Source organism: Eumetopias jubatus, unplaced genomic scaffold (assembly GCF_037043125.1).
Source record: "Eumetopias jubatus isolate StellerSeaLion01/CBP00866 unplaced genomic scaffold, mEumJub1_p1.0 scaffold_11, whole genome shotgun sequence".
In the NCBI taxonomy this organism is placed as follows: Eukaryota; Metazoa; Chordata; class Mammalia; order Carnivora; family Otariidae; genus Eumetopias; species Eumetopias jubatus.
Window position 1 is genome coordinate 25,791,737 of NW_028274817.1, and position 22,218 is coordinate 25,813,954.

Consider the following 22,218-nt stretch of genomic DNA (forward strand, 5'->3'; position numbering starts at 1 on the left):
CCTCAGGGTCTAGTACAGTACCCAGGACAAAGAGCGTATTTGACATGTCTGTTTAAATGAAAGGTAAACTTCAGTTGAATCTTCATCCAATTATTCACAACTTCAGACCTAGTGGTATACTCATTTTTCACCCTGGTTTGTACTTCACCCAGTAAGAACATACCAGCTTTTGGAAAAACATTTTGAAACTAAATGAGAACACTATCTCACATTTCAACTGTGCTTTGAATTTCGCAGAAAAGCTTTAAACGGTGAATCTTGCCTTGAAATGGTCTTATGACCTTATTATACCCATTTCGTAAATTAAAAGAAACATAACCTGAGGCTCAGAGAAGTTGTGACTTGCACAGTTAAACACAGGTTAGTGGTAGACCTAATATGAGAACCCTACTCTACTCTCTTTCACATCATGCTGTCTCCCCCACAATGAAACATCAGTCCTACAGTGTGTGTGTGGGGGGGGGTAAAGAGGAGAATGATATGTGGAACCGTCCCAAATTCCTATTCTTTTTCTTTTTAAAAATGACATTCTGGGGGCGCCTGGATGGCTCAGTGGGTTGAGCATCTGACTCTTGGTTTTGGCTCAGGTCATGGTCTTGGGGTCCTGGGATCCAGCCCCATGTTGGGCTCTGCACTCAGCATGGAGTCTGCTTGAGATTCTCTCCCTCCCTCCTGCCCCTGCCCTCACTTGTGCTCACTCACATGCATGCTCTCTCTCTAAAATAAATAAATAAATACAATCTTAAAAAATGAAATTCTAAAAAAATAATAAAATAAAATAAATTAAAAAAATGACATTCTGTTCATGATGATGGCAAGATACTTTAAGAGGTTCCTAAGCTGACCTATTGGATGTCTTCACGGCTCGAACTTGAAGTCTTTTTTACTGGCTGAATAATGTTTTTCAGAAAGCAGAAGTCTTGCTATACAGAAAGCCCACCCATCTTCTCTCCATACTTACCAGAATGGTAGTCACTACAATGGTCCGGTTCTCTGAGGAGGCGCTATCATTGCTGATTTGCTGATCTGAGAAAGGCACAAATCTTTCATACTCATTCCAGTAGCCAGCCTAGAAAGAGCAGACATTTGACCTGGTTGCCTGTTTTTCACTCAAAAGGTACCACAAGAAATCCAAATGCTGTCATGGAATAACACTTTTTAGTTGCTGGAGCTTTCCAAGGATTGATGTCCTGTCTCCCTTTGTCTTGCCACCCCCACCAGGACCCCAACCCTGAGACACACACCTTCATCCTGGGGGTTCTCATCCCCACCTCACCTTTACTGGTATTTTGTAAAATAACTTAGCCCACTGTAGGATGGTCAATCTTTTTTTCCCCTTTAAACTCCTATAGCAGGAAAGTGCTGTGCTCTGAACTATAGGAAGGCTGGAATGTGAGGGTGGGAAACCAAGGAGTGTCCTTAGAAATGACACAGGCTATTTTACATTCTGAGATTTTATCACATGGCTATGAAATCCTCATTTCATGCCTAACTTAACTATTAGTATGAGAGAAGCAAAGTGGTCATTATACAATTTGGCTGTAGAGAAGGGTACTTTGTCCAGTGTCTTTTGGAGGGTGAGGGGCAAGGTGGAGAGATACCTACTTCCCGATTATTTTTTTTAAATTTTATTTTATTATGTTATGTTGGTCACCATACAATACATCATTAGTTTTTGATGTAGTGATCCACGATCCGTTGTTTTCATATAACACCCAGTGCTCCATGCAGTACGTGCCCTCCTTAATACCCATCACCGGGCTAACCCATCCCCCCACCCCCTCCCCTCTAACACCCTCAAATTGTTTCTCAGCATCCATAATCTCTCATGGTTCATCTCTCCCTCCGATTTCTCCCCTTCGTTTTTCCCTTCCTTCTCCGGATGTCCTCCATGTTATTCCTTATGTTCCACAAATGAGTGAAACCATATGATAATTGACTTTCCCTGCTTGACTTATTTCACTTAGCCTAATCTCCTCCAGTCCCATCCATGTGGATGTAAAAGTTGGGTATTCATCCTTTCTGATGGCTGAGTAATATTCCATTGTCTATATGGACCACATCTTCTTTATCCGTCCATCTGTTGAAGGGCATCTCGGCTCTTTCCACAGTTTGGCTATTGTGGACATTGCTGCTACGAACATTGGGGTGCATATGGCCCTTCTTTTCACTACATCTGTGTCTTTGGGGTAAATACCCAGGAGTGCCATTGCTGGGTCATAGGGTAGTTCTATTTTTAATTTTTTGAGGCACCTCCACACTGTTTTCCAAAGTGGCAAATGTTCATCATCATTAGCCATCAGGGAAATTCAAATCAAAACCACATCGAAATATCGCCTTACACCAGTTAGAATGGCAAAAATTGACAAGGCAAGAAACAACAAATGTTGGAGAGGTTGTGGAGAAAGGGGAACCCTCTTACTCTGTTGGTGGGAATGTAAGTTGGTCCTTTCCGATTCTTTTGCTAAAACTAAAACCATATGTACCTTGGCAGCTTGTTTAAGTAACAACATAATGTAAAATTTGTGGTTCCTTCCCTCTATGGTTGGAAGCTGTTAATAACTCTTGAATTTATCACTTTTATAGGACCAGACTCAGAGGGAAATGCTCCCTTCAAAATGTGTAGATGGAACACTTTGATCACAAAGCAACTCCATATCATGTCTACGCTGTTCACCAACAGAAAGGCAAAAATAACGTGTGGGAATTTGCTTTGTGTGTCTTTCCTAACACCTGTTTTCTTGCATTGGAGTGCTGTTGCCTTCTGAAAGACCTTTTCTTTGGACATCTGTTTGGTTACTTACTTTTCGAGAGCCAGTGACTTTCATCTCATACACATCGATGGTGTAATTTGTCCTACGTCCGTAAGTGTCAAATTGGATGTTTCCAGTCATTCCTTGTACTTGCACCTAGTAGAAAGGGAAAATGTAAATATTTTAAATAGCACCACATTATTGCCTTCTAAGTCTCTGAGATGAGGTCTACTGACAGATCTTAGAATCGTGGAGATCTTTTATCTTGAGTCATTGAGCTAAATCCACCAGATCAGTCTATACAGATCTTCATTTCCTCCTCAGTGTTTTCTAGGTGTGCCTTTTAGTTGTGAAGCTTTGCGTGATTGATAGGCAGTTACCTATATGATACAGTGAAGGCCCCACCACCACTTTTTCAAGGGCCTGAAATTTCTACCATTAGTCTCTTCTTAAGGGAATAGCCTGAAGGGTATTCTTTTTTTTTTTTTTTAAGATTTATTTATTTATTTGAGACAAAGAGAGAGAGAGAAAGCATAAGCAGGGGAAAGGGCAGAGGAAGAGGGAGAAGCAGACTCCACTAAGCAGGGAGCCTGACGTGGGGCTCAATCCCAGGACCCTGGGATCATGACCTGAGCTGAAGGCAGACGCTTAACTGACTGAGCTACCCAGGCGCCCCAGCTTGAAGGGTATTCTTTTTTTTTTTTAAAGATATAATTTATTTATTTGACACAGAGAGAGAGAAAGCAAGAGCACAAGCAAGGGAAGCGGCAGGCAGAGGCAGAGGGAGAAGCAGGCTCCCTACCAAGCCTGGAGCCTGATGCGGGGGCTCGATCCCAGGACCCCGGGATCGTGACCTGAGCCGAAGGAAGACGCTTAACCGACCTAACCACCCAGGTGCCCCCTGAAGGGTATTCTTAACTAGCATAATGCTTTCTTATAAACTATGAGTTCCGTGAGGGATGTGTCTGTGTCTTAACACTCCCAATATCACATAAACTGGTTTCAATAATATGGGCTCTGGAGCTCCTGGATTCACATTCTAGCTTCATCACTTACTAACCCTATGACCTTCTATATGTTCCTTAATGCTTTTGTACCTCAGTGTCCCAATCTGTAAAATGGGAAATCCCACTAGCACCTATCCCTCAGAGTTGTTGGAAGATTTAATGAATTATACACGTGTAGAGTTTAGAACAGCACTTGGCACATAGTATGCTTTGCAATACATGGTAGCTATAATAAAATTATTGTTGATTGCAATGAATTCGGTTCTGTTTCTTGAGAGTGTTCCACATTTGCCAGCTGTCACAGTAACAAAGACGAAGTTTTTCTCTTATTTAACTTATGCGCAGCTACAAACAAGTAGCAGTGAGCTAGGCCCTGGAGGAATAAACCACACACTGATGAAATTTGTAAGTCTAAGGAATCAGGGGTGTGTAGTACTAGATAAGAAAGACAGAGGTACTAGAAGAGCCTGGACCCTGATTTGGGATGCCAACTGCAGATTCACGTAGGCCACAATTTTTCCTGGGTCTGGTCCCAGTATTATGAACTAATAAAAGGCTATCTCTGCCGGGTGGAAAGATTTCCTTACCAATTATTTTACAGTCCAGGGACACTGCACGAAAGACCCTTTATAAATAAAAGTCACTGGAATTACTCATCTGGTGAGTAAGGGTCAAGGAATTTGCTTCAGAGAAAAAACGTCTGTCTCATTTTCCTAGGATGAAAGGATTAGAATATTTAAAACTTATAGAAAGTGACAAGCTACTAAGCAAGTCAGAAGTGGTAATGGGCTTGAGCTGCAGGAGGGAAAATTGATGCCAAATATTGGGGAGCATCTTGTGAGAGGGACGGGGGCTTGTTTAGCCCTAACAGGAAAATGAAATTCCTGTTGAAAGAGAAAGGCTCCAGTGGGACTTCCTGAGGACAAGATGACTGTCCTACTGACCCAACAAACCGAAGCACTACTGTCAGCTCAGGCTTGCAGAGAAGGTGATGTCACACTTCCAGTTAAAGCAAAGGTCATTTATTGAGACAGAAATTACTTAGCCTGCCTGGTGCACACTGGGATGCATGAAGGATTCTTTACACTCTACTCCGAGCATTGCGTTCTAGGAGAGGAGGTAGGTCAGGCAGGGACACTGGCATAGGAACTTACTAAGGAAATCCTTCCTTACTGAAAACAGCAAAGCTTCCAGTCTCTTTAAGAATGGCATATTTCAGGGGCCCTTGGGTGACTCAGTCAGTTAAGTGTCTGCCTTCGGCTCAGGTCACGATCCCAGGGTCCTGGGATCGAGCCCCGCATCAGGCTCTTGCTCAGCAGGGAGTCTGTTTGTCCCTCTGCCCGAGCCCCTAACACCCGCTAGTGTGCTCTCTCTCACTCTCTCAAATAAATACAGCGTTTTTTTTTTTTTTAAAAGAATGACATATTTCTAAAGATCTAGCATATTTGGACATGATAGAGAAACTGGACAACGGTCTAGGTATGTCCAGGAGATTCGAGACTCCAGGATTAAAACTTTTGGTGAGCAGAAGTAGGACTAGACTACCCCTCAGAGGGAAGTCTATTTTCACCGAAGTGAATGTCAGTTACCGTTTCCCACCATCCCATCTGGGATCCCTTCTTTAATCACCCTCCGCCCCAATCTATATTTGGTGCTTCTCCTCTGGGTTCCCATAGCAGCCTCTGGAGAACCTAACTACCATACCATTTTAATCATCTCTGTATTTTCATCTCCCTTACTAGACAGGGAACATCTGAGATGAGAGACATTCTTTTCCTGGACTCTCAGCAACTAGTACAGGGACTGGAATAGAGCAGGTGCTTAATACACGTTTACTGAACAAAGGGACAAGTTTTGATGACTTGGAATTGTGACATATTTCAGTCAATCAGGCTCAGGCTGATATTTGTATTGTAGATTGTGAGGAGGAGGATTACCCAATTTTCAAGTGGCTTTAAGGTCTTTAAAAACACTTGTTTGTATATTAACAATGTAAGTGTGAGTGCTCCTCCTCTTATTTCATGTTTGCATACCAACTTCGAGCCTGATACATAGTCATTGGTGCTCAATAAATATTTACTGAATGAATGGTGTGCTTATTTATTCATTAAAACAGGCCCTGTAGGCGCCTCTATCAGGCAATGATTTTGTTTGCCAGATTTCTTTGAAGGAAGAGAATGATTTATTGAGCAACAACTATGCGCTTGTCACAGTGAGGGATGATTTTACACATGCATTCTCACTTTTAATTAACTCAAATAAAATGGGATTTCTTTTAATATAGTAAAACCTTTAGTACTCCAGACCATCCTCCCTTGTAGTCCCTCTGAACAGCGGAGTTTTACTGAGCATTTAGCACAAAGGGAGCATCTGCTTCTGGGAAAGGTCAATACTTTCCAACCTCTCTGGAGCAATAGGAAGAGGTTGGCCTGTAGAAACTGGTAAAGCATCCCTTCAGTTGTGCATTTGATCCTTGGGGCCTGGGAGGAAGGTTACTTACCTGGCTTCTAACTCGAGTTTATCAGTGAGTTAGACATGCAGACACTATTTGTGCAATAGTATGATCAATCTGCTTTTTTTCTAGCCAAATGCATTTCTTATCCTTTACGCTGGCAGCCAGTTTTCTATTTGGGGAAGGTGGTTGTTTGTGTCATCAATGGGGAGTCCGTTGGAGATGCTGGTACTCGCCCCTTGAGGTTTTGTTGATGAAAACTCTTTTTGATTTACTCTGAGGGAGTTTTGTATTTCACTCATCATTATGTTTCACCTGACAGTACAAATCTTGTAACTGCTATGAAGGTTGAATTTAATTAACTGCTCTTCAAAACTGTGCAGTGCTACCTCCATAAAACTACACTTAGGGCATTTGTTAGGGAGCTGACACAATGACATAAAAATCTACATGATGGGAGAATGAGTCATATCTCTTTCTTGGAGAGAGACACAGGGGCTACTAACCCCTTTTGATTGAATGCTTCCAACTTGGCAAATTGAAGGCAGCAGTAGGAGAGCCAACTACACAAAATGATGTACATTAGGAGACCATTACAAGTTCTTCGTTGCTGGGTTGTGCACAGAATTATCTTATCATTGCCTATCTCTTTGTTTCTTTGGATGTCCCAAACATTGGGATAATTAGATAAGTAGAAGTAAGAGAGGCTTGTACTCTCCAAGGCTCATTTTTAATGCATGCAGGCACATGTGGCATAAAGCAAAATATTCAGGAAAGTGCTCTTGCTGGGAAAGCTGCAATGAACGACCGATACTACTCCTGGTGTGAAGAGTGACATCTGCTCCAAGGATACTACCTGAAGCCTTAAATGATCCCCTACCAGTAAATACTAAAAACAAGTGACGCATTTGACTGTCTATTGATTCCTTGTACTTCTCTGTAGGCTTTTTCTTTGGGGCATTGGGGAAAAGCTTCCTAAGGAGGCCTAGAAATATAGCAGGTTTCTGCCTTTCCCCATGAAGATAGCATGCAGAAAGGTTCTCTTTGGCAACAGAACTACTACCACAGTGGCTCCTTTCCACAGTCCATCCAAACTCAAGAGCTGTTTGATGAGCCAGAGGATGCTGCTGTAATGTCCACCTTCAACTTAGGAGCTTCCTAGAGAATATCCCAGTCCCCCTAAAGTAACACCATATCTCTGGAAAGTTTAAAATTTTTGAAGCTGTTTACATGTTCAATCCATAATTCTTGAGGGTAGTGAGTTTGCTTTACCACCCACGGTGTGGCACAGAACTAAATATTCATTAGTCCTCAATTGGCCATTTCTCAAGCATCAAGGAAGAAGCTTAGAAGCTTCTAGTTTGGGATTTCTAGATTTTGATGACTACATATCCATGCTCATTTTTCTGCACACTCTGACATTCTTAGACTCTGATCCTATTCCCTTTTTGGATGGCTCTTCTCCAGACCAAGGTCTCACTTTTTGTGTGTTGTTATAAGGCCCCCGCCCCCACCTCAAAAAGCCATCATGGTCTTTACCATTTTTAGAGCTCTCTCGATATCAATTCCTTGACTCCAGGGCACAGCGGGATTTGCTAAGCAGTCTCCAGCACTGCCTCTCCGGGACACATCCACTCGCTGCCTCCTCAGATAACGGAAAGCTTCTGCTATGACCAGTATTGCGTCGTGCGTCAGTGCAGATGTATACTGAAATGGATGTATGGAAAACACGGTATCATGACAAATGATGCCCTCAAAACCTGCCTTGCTCCTTATAATGCTCATTCATCTCCACCTCTTGTTCTACAAAGTCACCCTCTTAATTATTTGAATCAAGAGATCTCTCTGGGCAAGCCCGACTTTGATTCATTCTAGAATGATCTTTCTTCCCTCGTGTGTCCACATGTTAAGATTATTAAGATCAAATGGCTCAAGGGAGTCTCTCTCTTGCTCTCCGTACTGTGTTTTGTCTTGAGTGAGTGACTCCTAAAAGGCCAGGTCCTTTATAGAGAAAGAAATATGTGTGAGGCTACAGGATGGCATATGTAGATTGGTTATTGCTGTTTGTAATAGAAAATTCAAGTCCAGTGTTTACTTAGGGGAAAATGGAAATAGCTAAGTTAGACAGCTTGAAATTAATTTGGAGGGAAACATTAATCATTTCTGTCTGGACCATGTTTCTGGCGAACTAGGACCTCTGGCCAGCAATAAATCAGTTTTTGTTTCTTGGGGGGAGCAGAAAACCAAAGCTGGTTCTCGATTGTAGAAAATTACAATTGTTATTGAGTTTTATATCTGATAACAGTGACAATTCACAGGCAATACTTCATGATGCTGCCTCTTTGAGGCAAGAACACTTAGTTTCTACTCCTTGGATATACTGATATGCTCTACTAGGGATGAGGCCAGTCACTTAATACAAGGGATTTGATTATCTGTGATTTGACGGGGTAGAGGCCTTTTTATTAAATGAATCAACAAAGTCTGATTAAAATAAGCTGGCCCCTGTTTTCCAGGGGTGACAAATACTGGGAGGATATAAAATTCTATTGATTTTTTTTTAATGAAGCAAAATGTCCTAGGGGGAGTTTTCTCTCTATAGTATGTCCAAATACGACCAAGAGGAATAGAATACATTGTCATTTCTACGACTATCAATTTACTTTTCTGACTTTCCTCATGTTACTTTTCTTTGAGGAACAAATCTTCAAGTGTGACTATAACAGGGGGCATATGTTCTCTCGTGGAAAAAAAAATCTTTGTGTCTGTCCATCCTAGCACTACATAAAGCCAACATGGTGATGATCTCTTTTCCAGCTGACTGCATGAATAGTGTGCGATTCCAAGCCATGCCAAAAGAGCTATTTAATTTCTACTTTTTCAGCTCCTACTTACCAATGTGTGAGCATGTAAAAAAAAAAGCCCCAAAAGGAAACATTCATAAAATATAGAATAAATTAACCATCAGGATTGTAATCTCCAGACAATTTTATTTCCTAATCAAAAATATTAACATTTTTTAAAATGGGCTTTTTGTCTGATTGCTATAGAGCGAGTTTCCATGACTAATACTAAGCAAAAGCAATCTGAAAGTTGTAACCATCTATTTATAGATTCCATTTTCTTAAGCTATTTAAAGGGTTTTACTTACAAACCCCTCTTCTCAGCAAGTTCTGAGAACTTTACTTTATACATACCATGAGTTATCAATGAATAATCCAGAGCTAAGATTGTTCTCCTTCTCTTTTGTACAACCTCTACAACTTCTGAGCAAACATAAACTACTCTGTAGTATACTTTTCATCCTTTTACCCTTGTCCATTTTTTTTTTTTTTTGGTGCCTAAGACACAGTGCCTGACACTTGGTAGGTACCTCTTAAAATACTGCATAAATGAATTTCTTGACTCTACCTATTATCTGTTAAATCTAAGGATGGCAAAGCAGTAGACAGGCAGTTTATGAAAATCCAAATTTGTATAAGCTCACTTAAATGTAGTGGGTGGATTTAGTACATTGAATTTGAATGTAAGTACAAAATTTGAATCATCAGGGAAATGCAAATCAAAAGCACAGGAGATATCACCTCACACCTGTTACAATGGCTAGAATCAAAAGGACAGGAAATAATGAGTGTTGGCAAAAATGTGGAGTAAAGAGAACCCTCTTGCACTGTTGGTGGAAATGTAAGCTGGTGTAGCTACCATGGAAAACAGTATGGAGGTGCCTCAAAAAATTAAAAATAGAAATACCATATGATCTAGCAATTCCACTTCTGGGTATTTATTTCAAAAGAAACAAAATCACTATTACAAAAAGATATCTGCGGTTCAGTGCTGCATTATTTACAATATCCAAGACATGGAAACAATCTAAGTGTCCATCAACAAATGAGTGGATAAAGAAAATATGGTATATACATACAGTGGAATATTATTCAGCCACAAAAAGGAAGGAAATGCTGCTATTTGTGACAGGATGGATGAACCTTGAGGGCATTATGCTAAATGAAATTAAGTCAGACAGAGAAAGACAAATACTGTGTGATCTCACTTAAATACAGAATCTAAAAAAAACCCAAAAAACCCCGAACTCATAGAAACAGAGAACAGACTGGTGGTTGCCAGAGGTGGGGGGTGGGGAGTGGGGGTAGGGGAAGTGGGTGGAGGTGGTCGAAAAGGTACAGACTTCCAGTTATAAGATAAACAAGTCCTGGGTTTGTAAGGTACACCACAGTGACTATGGTTAACAGTACTGTATTGTATTTTGAAAGTTGCTAAGAGTAGATTTTAAAAGTTCTCATCACAAGAAAAAATTGTAACTACGGTAGTGGTGGATGGTAAATAAAGTTATTGTGGTAATCATTTTGAGATATATACATCTACCAAGTCATTATGCTATATACCTAAAACTAACTTAATGCTGTGAGTCAATTATATCTCAATAAAAATTAAAATAATTATCCTAAAAAAATTGGACTGCAAACCCTAACCCTAACATCACAGGGATTGTAACCATACTTGCTGAAACATATAAGGACACCTGATCTGACCATGGGACAGAATGTTTTAAAATGGGACTTCCCTGGAAAAATCACTACAACTTACAGAATACCACTAAACTAGTGAGTGGCTTAAATGAATGAACAAATTATGTGTAACTTACTACTTTTCTCGAACATAGCAATTGTACAAAGTCAGGGCCCACTTGTATTATGTTCTGATGTGACTCATTTAGGGTGGACCTGACTAGGTGATACAGAATGTGTCTCTTGTCTGGTCTATGGCCCCTTTGTTCTCCCTTATTCTATTCTTGCTGGGGAGGATGTGAGGATGGGTATCTTGAAGCCACGAGAAAAGAACTATTCACCCCCTTTCCTTTTTACAGGAAAGGCCTTGACTCTACTTTGATTCTTTATCTTGATCACAGGGATCCCACAGCCATGGTAGGTACATACTTTCACTATATAAGGAAGGAAGAATTTAAAGTCTGTGTCATACTTGGATCGATGCACTGAGGGAACGGTTACTTAAAACATACACTTGAAGGATCCTTTGTGTTACATGAAAAACTTTCCCGTAATTTATCTGTTTTAATTCCTAATTTTTAAATAATAGGATTTCTATCCATAGGGGAACGCATGTGAAAAATGTGCACTCTAAGCATGACTTTCTACCTTTAATATTCTTATCTTGGTTTCATGAAAATGAGCAACTTAGGTAATCAATTATTTTTAAAGATACTTTTCCAGGCAGCAAAACATATCCATTCAATATACGTATAGGCAACACGCACTCTGTATTAGAGCCCAATTCACTTGGGTGTACTGAGATTCATGAAACTTATTAACACAAAGCAATCACATAAATAATGTAAAATCTAATTTTCTGTTTCAGACTATCAATCTTCCTTACCTATTCCCACAGCCCCCACTCTTTGCCCGACTCAGGTTCTTATAATATTGTAAATTGTTATGAGCATGTTACAAATGAACTTCATTAAAAAATTAGTTAACATTCCCAAACCCTAGGTTTTAAAAGACCTCCTTCTCAATTGCTTCTTTATTTGCAAGTTTAGTTTTCCAATGCAGCAACACCTGCCGCTTGGTTTTTAGCATCGTTGAAATACTTCTGAGTGAAGACCACTCGATCACAGGATGGCCGTAAATATATAAAGGCCATACTGAGATGCTGTGAAAAGTTGGCCTAAGGTTTCTGCATGCCATGGGACATTACCTTTAGTGGTGCATTCTTGGCTTCCGGGAATTCCCTTTCGTCTAGCCTCACCCAGCGCTGAATAAACTGCTGAACCATAGGGTTTTCGTTGTTGACAATCTGGAATCCGGTAATGTTGGCTCCCCCGTGCATGACTCTTTCTAGCAAGATATCGGTAAAACCCTAGAAAGAGAGTGAAAGAGAATCATTATTGTGGGAGGTGGTGCGTTCTTAACTCTATCTGTTGGTTAGAACGCTAAGGAAGAAATGAAAAGTCCTTCCTCAGGATCACTCTTTACCAATCAAGAAAACCCGGAACACGGTGTTATATGTCAATTACATCTCAATTACAACAACAACGATGAGGACAGATACAAAAAAAATGCTGGCTATGGACTAATTCTTAGGGCTCTATGTCTCCAAAATTATAGGCACGATGGAGAAAATATGCATTCTTCCATTTTAGTGCCTGTGTCTTTATTTAGTATAGCTGCTGCATGGACAAACACAGGTGCCAACTTCAAGCAAATGTTTTGATTTGTTTCATCTACCTGTATTTTTAGTCTTTCTTCACTGAGTACAAATACAATGCTTCCTGTAACTGGGAAAGTATTGAAACGTTTGACCCTAACTAGAGGTTTAAAATTTTTTCTTGAGTGTAACATGCCAAGCACAGCAGATTGCTTCCGATTCTAATGATGAGTACTTTCAACATTTGTGACTTACAGAAATGCCAAAGACTGAAACTGACAGCTTGGTTGTATACGATGGTACAAACCCCAGGGTATGTCTCACACGTGTTTATAAACAAGTCTCAACATCTACTTCAGGTCACCCACCATTTTCTTCTCTCACTCTGGTTACCATCTGGTGTCTCTGTCACCTAAGCCTTCTGAAGGAATCTCTTCAGGTTCACACCAAGCCATCCCCACCTGGGTACTGGCAGCTCCACTGGGCTCTGCTCTCTTCTGGAACACTTCTCCCAGGAATCTCACTATTGCTGCTGGATGCCTGGCTCTTGCTAGTTGTAGTGGAATTTAGGTCCTCAATGCACTGAAGCCAACATTTATATTCATAAATGGGGAGAATTCTTCCTCCCTTCTTTAGACTCTCCTGCCCAACACTTTAATATAAAATTTTCAAATATATAAAAAAATTGAAAGAATTGTACAGTGAATACCCATATAGTCTCAACTTAGATTTCACAATTAGTATTTTTCTATCCATCCATCAATCCATTTCATTTTTTGGATGCATTTCAAAGTAAGTTGTGGACATTAGTATACTTCACACCAGAAGACTTCGGCAGGCAGGTCATTAACTAGAGTTCAGTGTTGTTTGCATCTTTCTTTCTTTCTGGTAAAATTTACTTCCAATTAAACAGACAAATCTTAAATGTAGCACTTGATGAGTTCTGATAAATGCATATACCTGTTAGTCCTCTAAAGTTTTTTTTGCAATCCAAGTTTTTTTAAAGATTTTATTTGTTTATTTGTCACAGAGAGAGAGAGAGCACAAGCAGGGGTAGTGGAAGGCAGAGGGAGAAACAGGCTCCCCACTGAGCAAGGAGCCCGATGTGGGGCTCCATCCCAGGACCCTGGGATCATGACCTGAGCCGAAGGCAGATGCTTAACCGACTGAGCCACCCAGGCATCCCAACATTCCAAGTTTTTATTGAAGTATAACAAGCATATAGAAAAATACACATATCTTTAAGTATATAACCTGATGAATTCTCACAAACTGAACACATAAATGTAACCAATATCCAGAAGGGTCCCCTCTGTGTGCCTCTCTAGTCACACCCCTACCCCAACTTCTTTTAATTCACCTTTCTTTATATTTTAGTGATACAGCTTTTTCTTTTTTTTTTGTCTGATATTATAAAAGTATATTTCCTTACATTGATCTAAAAGTCAATGAAAATTAAAATACTAGTTGGATTTTATTTTATTTTATTATGTTATGTTAATCACCTTACATTATATCATTAGTTTTTGATGTAGTGTTCCATGATTCATTGTTTGCGTATAACATCCAGTGCTCCATTCAATACATGCCCTCTTTAATACCCATCACCAGGCTAACCCATCTCCCCACCCCTCCCCTCTAGAACCCTCAGTTTGTTTCTCAGAGTCCATAGTCTCTCATGGTTCGTCTCCCCCTCCAATTTCCCCCCCTTCATTTTTCCCTTCCTACTATCTTCTTTTTTTTTTAACATATAATGTATTATTTGTTTCAGAGGTACAGGTCTGTGATTCAACAGTCTTATACAATTCACAGTGCTCACCATAGCACATACCCTCCCCAATATCTATCACCCAGCCACCCCATGCCTCCCACCACCCCAACTCCAGCAACCCTCAGTTTGTTTCCTGAGACTAAGAATTCCTCATGTCAGTGAGATCATATGATACATGTCTTTCTCTGATTGACTTATTTCGCTCAGCATAATACCCTCCAGTTCCATCCACATCATTGCAAATGGCAAGATTTCATTCCTTTTGATGGTTGCATAATATTCCATTGTATATATATACCACATCTTCTTTATCCATTCATCTGTCGATGGACATCTTGGCCCGTGAAACAGCTTTTTCACTTACTACTTGCAGCCCCCTCCCTCTTGCTTTCACAAGTGGGCCTTGAGTCCATGGGGACTGGACATAGGGTTTGCATCACTGAGTATCATTCCTCCTTTCTGGTAATCAAAAAGCTGTTTTCAAAGTTAACATTAACTTGTTAGGTTGAGTTTTGTCCCAAAGTCCTCCTTCATGAAGGGAACTAAGAGAGCTTTCTTCCATTTGCTGCCCCCTGCACTACAATCAGCAAGGAGACTTACTTGGTATGAAGTCTAGTAGAGGCTCCAACTGGGGCTTAAGCCTGTTACCCAACTCCCCACTCCCACCCCCTAACACATATACAAATAAAGAGCCTGGGACAAAATTTTAACAAATGGCTTTAATTCACTCACTGTGCCAAACTGTATTTGTCAGTTAACAAGTATTACGCAAGAACATTGACCAACTGTGCACCTGCCTGCTGGAGGGAATGAAGAGTGGGCCTTCTGATGCTGTCCCGTGTCTTAAAAGCCTGGGCTGGACAAGGGGAGCTCCTTTCCTTGAAAGAAGGGGGTTGAGAATGCTTGTGCCACCATCCTGGTCTTCAGGGTCAATGGCCACAGCATATACTAGGATGCAGTATCTCTTATGCCCCTCACACTTTGATAAGCATCACACTCCTGTTTTCCTAATATCCAGAGCAGGGTAAATGGCAACATAGAATTAACAAAAGAGAGGGAGAGAGAGAGGACCCCGGGACTTTCACATCTGTCTTAAGGCATAACAGCTAGTGCTTTGGTCTGCTTACTCACCATACTGTTCCTTTCCAGAAAGATGTTCCCTCACCTTTTCTTGGTGGGGATACTAAAGGAAGGGGTCCAGCTCAAATTTACATCACCAATCACACCCACATACTCCCAGGAGGCTTCATTCTGTCATGCAGCCCCCACATATTCCTGCTTAGGTATCTTCCTCTCCAATAGACACATTGTAATTTGAAAACATCTTTAGAGGCATACTCTGCACTCATCTTTCTACCACACAGCAACCATACCACTGAGGACCTAGAAGTTTCACAGTCAAACTATGGTTTATGACAGACATGCCTGGGAATGAGTTCTGGCACACCTCGGATTGGAATCAGCCTGGCTGTCCTCATGGGATGAACTGCATCCACAGCAACACAAATCAAGCCACGGGAAGGTTACCTCAAACTGTTCTGGCTGGCAAGACCTATACAACACTAGCTCCTACCGACTGCCCCGAGGGCTTATCCTTCCACAGGGGCAGAGAGCACTAACACGGCCCCCGCGGACAAAATGGAGAGAGAAGCATGGTAGAAAAAGAAAGGAGGTAACAGGCATTTAGGGAAATGAGGTTCTGGCTAACAGGCACAAGTTGGCTGACTCTTCATCATCCTATTTCTGAAACTCCTTTTTTAAAAAGAATTTTCTTTTTGTATCAAATATTGCTAAATCCCATGGTTTGAATGGCCATGGACAGTCCCCAAGATTATAAAAACTAAAATTGTTAGATTTTTTTTTTTGAAATGGCAACATACCCACCTCAAGTTTGAATCTAAATGCCAAATACTTCTACACCCTCTGTAAAAAGACTAATGTGAAAGAAATGACCACTAAACAGATAAAATGGGTAGATGACACAGAACAGTGACGAACAGTGGGGGAAAGAAGGAAGTTAGGAGAGAGTAGCAGAAACTGCCTGACTCTTAGCCACCCTTCCTTTCTGTTCAATTGTTTTAAAACATGTTCTGTTTTCTTTCACATATTTCCACTGTAGTTGTAGGTAAGCACAGCCCATGATGTTTTGAAAATTGAGGACTGAGTCTCCCCAAAGCCTCAGCAAAGACACTAATTCAGCCGACCTGACCGCCAAACCTTCAACAGACAAGTGATGCTATGAGCAAATGGGGGAAAAGAGATAAATGGTAGGTATGGTGGCATCAGGGTAGAGATTCTGGTTTTCTTTCTCCACTTACCTTTTAACTTTAAATAATTATTCTTGCTTATAACCTCTTGCTAGATTTCCTTTTTTGAGCTTTTCATCCACAGTCCTTGAGTTTGGAAAACTGAGGACAAATGCCCTAGACTCTCTGTTAAGACAGTAACTGAACAGATCTGACCACCATAGATCCAGTAAATAACAGCAGAAAGGAAGAGGGAGAGTGAGAGCCTGGGGGATGGTAGAGGTTCGTGGTTTCTGGTCTGTCTTTTCTTGTTACCTCTTGATGATCTTTACTCGAAGTCTGCCACCCAAAGTCTGCACTTTGGGGGATTTTGATCCCCTGTCTTCCCTAAACCTTATAAAAATGTGCTTCCCTCTCCATCACATTGTGATCTACAAGTGGGACTTGCCATTCTGTCTGGTTTCTTGTTTTTGTTTTTTGAGAACTGAAGTCTCTGGCCACTCTGAAGCCTTTGTAAAATTGCCCACACAGATTTTATCACCCAAAAGCCACTAGGTAAAAGTGGAGAAGGGAAAGGGCGGGGTTAAGAAATTAGAGACAGATCTTTAGGAGAGAACTACTTTCCTCCTAGTCCCCCATGTCCTTCCTTCCCATGATCACCAGCACTGGGGGATGGCTACCAAAATCTGCTATGTGGCAAATTTAGAGTTCTTAAGTACTTAAAACTTCTGGAAAAATCTAATGACTCAAAATAGATGAAAGACCTAAATGTGAGAGAGGAATCTATCAAAATCCTAGAAGAGAACATAGGCAGCAACCTCTTTGACCTTAGCCGCAGCGACTTCTTGCTAGACATGTCTCCAGAGGCAAGGGAAACAAAAGCAAAAATGAACTATTGGGACTTCATCAAGATAAAAACTTCTGCACAGCAAACAATCAACAAAACTAAAAGGCAACCTATGGGATGGGAGAAAATATTCACAAATGACATATCAAATAAAGGGCTGGTATCAAAATCTATAAAGAACTTAGCAGACTCAACAGCCCAAAACCAAAAAATCCAGTCAAGAAATGGGCAGAAGACATGAAGAGACATTTCTCCAAAGAAGACATACAAATGGCTAACAGACACATGAGAAAATCAACATCACTTGGCATCATGGAAATACAAATCAAAAACCACAATGAGATACCACCTCACACTGGTCAGAATGGCTAAAATTAACATCTCAGGAAATGACAGATGATGGGGAGGATGTGGAGAAAGGGGAACCCTCCTACACTGTTGGTGGGAATGCAAATTGGTGCAGCCACTCTGGAAAACAGGATGGAAGTTCCTCAAAAAGTTAAAAATAGAGCTACCCTATGACCCAGCAATTGCACTACTAAGTATTTATCCAAAGGATACAAATATAGTGATTTGAAGGGCATATGCACCCCAATATTTATATCAGCCATGTCCACAATAACCAAACTATGGAAAGAGCCCAAATGTCCATTGACAGATGAATGGATAAACAATAGCATATTACTCAGCCATCAAAAAGAATGAAATCTTGCCATTTGCAATAGTGTGAATGGAACCAAGAAAGTATTATGCTAAGTGAAATAAGTCAGTCAGAGAAAGACAAATACCATATGATTTCACTCATATGTGGAATTTAAAAAACAAAACAGATAAACATAGGGGAAGTGAAGGAAAAATAAAATAAAATGAAAACAGGAGGGCAAGCCATAAGAAACTCTTAACTCTAGGAAACAAACTGAGGGTTGCTGGAGGGGAGGGGGGTAGGGGGATGGGGTAACTGGGTGATGAGCATTGGGGAGGACACTTGATGGAATGAGCACTGGGTGTTGTATGCAACTGATGAATCACTAAATTCTACCCCTGAAACTAATAATATACTATATGTTAACTAAATTAAATTTAAATAACAAATTAAAAAAGAAAAAAGAAAAAAAGAAAAAATCTCTAAGGAAATATGGCTCAAAAAAAAAAAATCTAATGACGCAAATAGGCTTTCAACACCCAAACCCAAGAAGTAAAATGGGAAAGAGATGGGGTTGTTAGGGGTGGGGAGTAGTGGAGGAAGGCATCCTACCTGTCTGCCTGCCAGCTGTCAAATTATTTTCCACAGCCAGCTACCTCAGACTACACCCCTGAAGCTGGTCAGTTTTTATCATGTGACTTTTTCCAGAAAGTTCCATTCTCACTCCTCCTTGACAGAAACACACATGGGGTGGGACACAGTTCCCCCAGCCAATTGGCTCTGAACCCTTTCATGAGCCCTCCTTCTGTCACATGTATGCTTAAGTATTCCCACTCAGGCTTCTCTCTGGCCCACAGGCCTAGCCTCTCCTTATACTCCAGTTCTAACTCGGTCCCCTGAAAATGTCTGTGAGTAGTAGTACAGTGACCAGACAGCAATACATGTAAATAGATACAGATTTTAAAAAAATTGTTATTAGAGAATTCTTGTCTTTAAAAAAAGTATAAGTTTGATTACCAGTTTAAATATGTGATAAATGAGTTCACAAGGTTCTGCTTTTTCACTCATGCTCTTGGCTCAAAACTAAATTGACATTTGGTTTAAAGTTCTTTAAGTCTTTTTAGTTTGTTCTGACTTTTTTTTCAGGGTTTATGTGCCTGACCTGAGTACTTTTCCCAATGGCGACTGCTCAAAAAAGGACAGAAAACCCATATCCTTTTGTTTAATACATGTATTTTAGCATGTCTGACTCCAAAAGAAATTTGTGTCATGAATTCTATTTTCTCACTGAGCTTCATCTGCTATTAAAAATTATGCATTTTAAAATAACATATTTTTATCAAAAATAAAATGTTCCAGTGGATTTCTTTGATATTTTGTGTGGGAAAAAATGGCTCATTTTGCTTAAGCAGGTTGCTGTTTTATAGCAACTGTTCTATCCCTTTGCTGAATCATAGCAGTTCATTTTTTGCTTAAAAACTGGTTTCATCTTCTGGCATCTCCTATCCAAACAAAGATACTAGAATTTCTTCTTTGTTTTTTCTTTACCTTTTTTTCCATTTTTAATTTTGAGTGTGGAGGTAGTCATGATTTCTCATCTAGCTGGCCTCTGAGAACCTATTTTTTCAAGAGGATGACACTTATCATACATAGTACCTCAGCCGATGAATTTGTTACATGTTGAAGCTTTAGAGTCTATAAAACAAATTAACTCTTGTTTTCTTTTGGAATTTTTGATTTGAGTTCACTTTGAATGAGACACCAATGAGTCTCCAGTTAGAGCCTATCTCATACTCCAGCACCCCTTTCCTAACTGCCTGTTGATTAAATTAACTTCCATACTCCATGAGCATCTTAAAAAGAATGTGCCCCAAGGGATAGTTATTTTATTCCCTCAAAATCTCTTCCTCTTCCTGGATCCCTTCTTTTAATTAATGTGCTTTAGACCTACGGGGTCATTGGGTGTGAGGCCCATACCCCTGTATTTTTATAAATTCATCAAGTGACTTGGAAGCACAAGTGGGTTTGAGACCCACTGGCCTAGATTATTGTCCTAGCTTCCTAGTTGGTGCTCTAAAGTCCAGTTCTTTACCTCTCCAGTTCATTTTTCACATAATAAATTTACTTTCCTGGGATGCCTGGGTGGCTCAGTTGGTTGAGTAACCAACTCAATTTCAGCTCAGGTCATGATCTCAGGGTCCTGGGATCAAGCCCCGCGTCAGGCACTGTGCTCAGCAGGGAGTCTGCTTGAGATTCTCTCTCTCCCTTGCCTTCTGCCCCTCCCTCAACTCATGTTTTCTTTTGCTCTCTCTCAAATAAATAAATAAATAAATAAATAAATAAATAAATACACTTACCTTCCTAAAATACCAGTTAGGGCATAATATTCCTTTCCTCAAATCATTGCAATGATTCCCTACTTTCTACAGATGTATTAACAGCCAAATGTCTTGACTTGGCCTTTGAGAATTTCCATTATTTGTTATTTTCTGCTCCCCTGGCTCATCTGTACCACTTCCTTCAAGAGACCTCATGCTCTAGTCATATCATGCCCTTTTGAACAGTGCTACCTTCATCTGCTTCATCACTGACAGCTCTGGCTCTCTCTACTGAAATTTCATTCTTCAAGAACCATTTCCTTTAGTAAAATAATGACTAAGGAAGATCGATATCAAATTTGTCCCTACAATCTCTACCAGGTAGTAGGAGGGCCCCTTTGTAATCCTTTTTGGCCAATTATTATGTAAGCTCTTGCACATTGTTGACTGCTTATGGGCTTTTGTCCTTCTTCATTACTGCATGCCTTCCCATGCCTTCCATGGAATAAGTATATATGTATTGTCACAGCATCCCTGCTAAGTGACTCCAAGGTTCCCAATTCCCTGCTGTACTAGGTGGAATTTCTGTTGAGCCCATTTTACTATTTCATAGGGATTTTATTAACTAGATGTGATGCTGAGGTACTCAATGACTTTTGCTTAGACTGGACTTAACAAGTTCTAGTGCTGCTTGTGTCTCACCAGTTCTGTTTGATTAAAATTGTTGTTGTTGTTTGGCTAATTGCCAGGATGGTATCTTTTCCTTTAGTTGGGCCAAAACAGTGTGCAGAGGGAGAGATGAAAAGAGATGAGAGAAGGCAGAGGAAGACTGGAGGCGATCCTAGTGCTCACAGATAGGATGAGTTGAAACTCTACTTTCTCATTTTTTTATGTTTTGGGTATCTGTGCAGTTGACTATTTGCCTCTATGTAACAATGGCAATATTTGTTGGAAATATGGATATAATCTCCAGGAGTTAGTCCCTTGAGAGGGAAACCTACTCATTTGGATTTGTAAATTCTGCTATATTTCATCAACCACTTCTCGATCATGATACATCTGTTTGAGCCAGTGTACTGTTGCCCACATCTGAATGCAACTTTATAAAACCAACCATGATTTTGTGTCTAAGCAGTTCACATGGGGACTTGTAAGCTACCCTTTACTGACTGATTCTCCAGGGTCATCTTTTATACAGATACTGGCTACACAATTGGCATCCAAACACAGATTATCCCCATTTGAGAATAGCCAGACAAGTCAGTTTGCAAAGATTCAAATGACTTTAGTGTTATCCTGTCTCCCTTGATATATACATACTGTAATTCAATTTCCTTCTGGTACTATGGATAATGGAGAGTTGCAAATAAATATATTCAAAGCTTACTTTTTAGAGCACTTATTTTCAAGATATTATGTGGAGATTTCCTTCATATAATACTATTCTTAAGGTACATTTTGTTCCGAAAGGAAAACAGAGACAAGATAAGTTGGGTGACTTTCATTGAGTTGAGAGCAGATTATGGGTGAGAAATGGGAAAAGTGGCTTGCCTATAGGGAAGATAAAAGCAGTAGAAAGAGGGTTGGGAAGCTGCCAAGAGCAAGTATCTATCTCATAATTTGGATGAAGGCTGGCTCTGTCTTTAGTGTCGCTTGAATTGTTCATGTGGGTGATACTTCGATTGGGAAATGCATATTAATTGTGGTGACTCAAGTTACCAGGTTGCTAATGAGAGACACAAGTCTTTTTCTAGAAGCAGGTCCATCCTCCTGGGAGGGTGTAGTGTGTAGAGTTGAAGATTACACCATATAAATTAACACTTGATTATAGGTTGCTTGTATTGTTAGCTCACTGTTCTAGTCTCTAATCCAATCAACATACTTTGAAACATTTTAAGTGCTATCCATTGGTAAGATGGTGAGCCATATCAAACTTGCCCTGACCTCACGGCACTTTAGTCCAGTGGGAATTATTTATATGAATATAAGTTGATATAA

The 22,218-nt window shown here is 40.2% G+C and overlaps 1 protein-coding gene across 2 annotated transcripts in view; it reads right to left on the minus strand.

The window, feature by feature from the left end:
- GRIA3 (glutamate ionotropic receptor AMPA type subunit 3) overlaps positions 1–22,218 on the minus strand; it is a 272,830-nt gene that overhangs the window by 80,115 nt on the left and 170,497 nt on the right. For both annotated transcript variants that reach the window (XM_088028930.1, XM_028122723.2), the window contains exons 6-9: positions 11,946–12,107; positions 7,752–7,919; positions 2,805–2,909; positions 962–1,069 (exon numbers count right to left, since the gene is read on the minus strand). In XM_088028930.1, the coding sequence (XP_087885056.1) occupies positions 962–1,069; positions 2,805–2,909; positions 7,752–7,919; positions 11,946–12,107 (543 nt within the window). The remainder of the gene's footprint in view (positions 1–961; positions 1,070–2,804; positions 2,910–7,751; positions 7,920–11,945; positions 12,108–22,218) is intronic.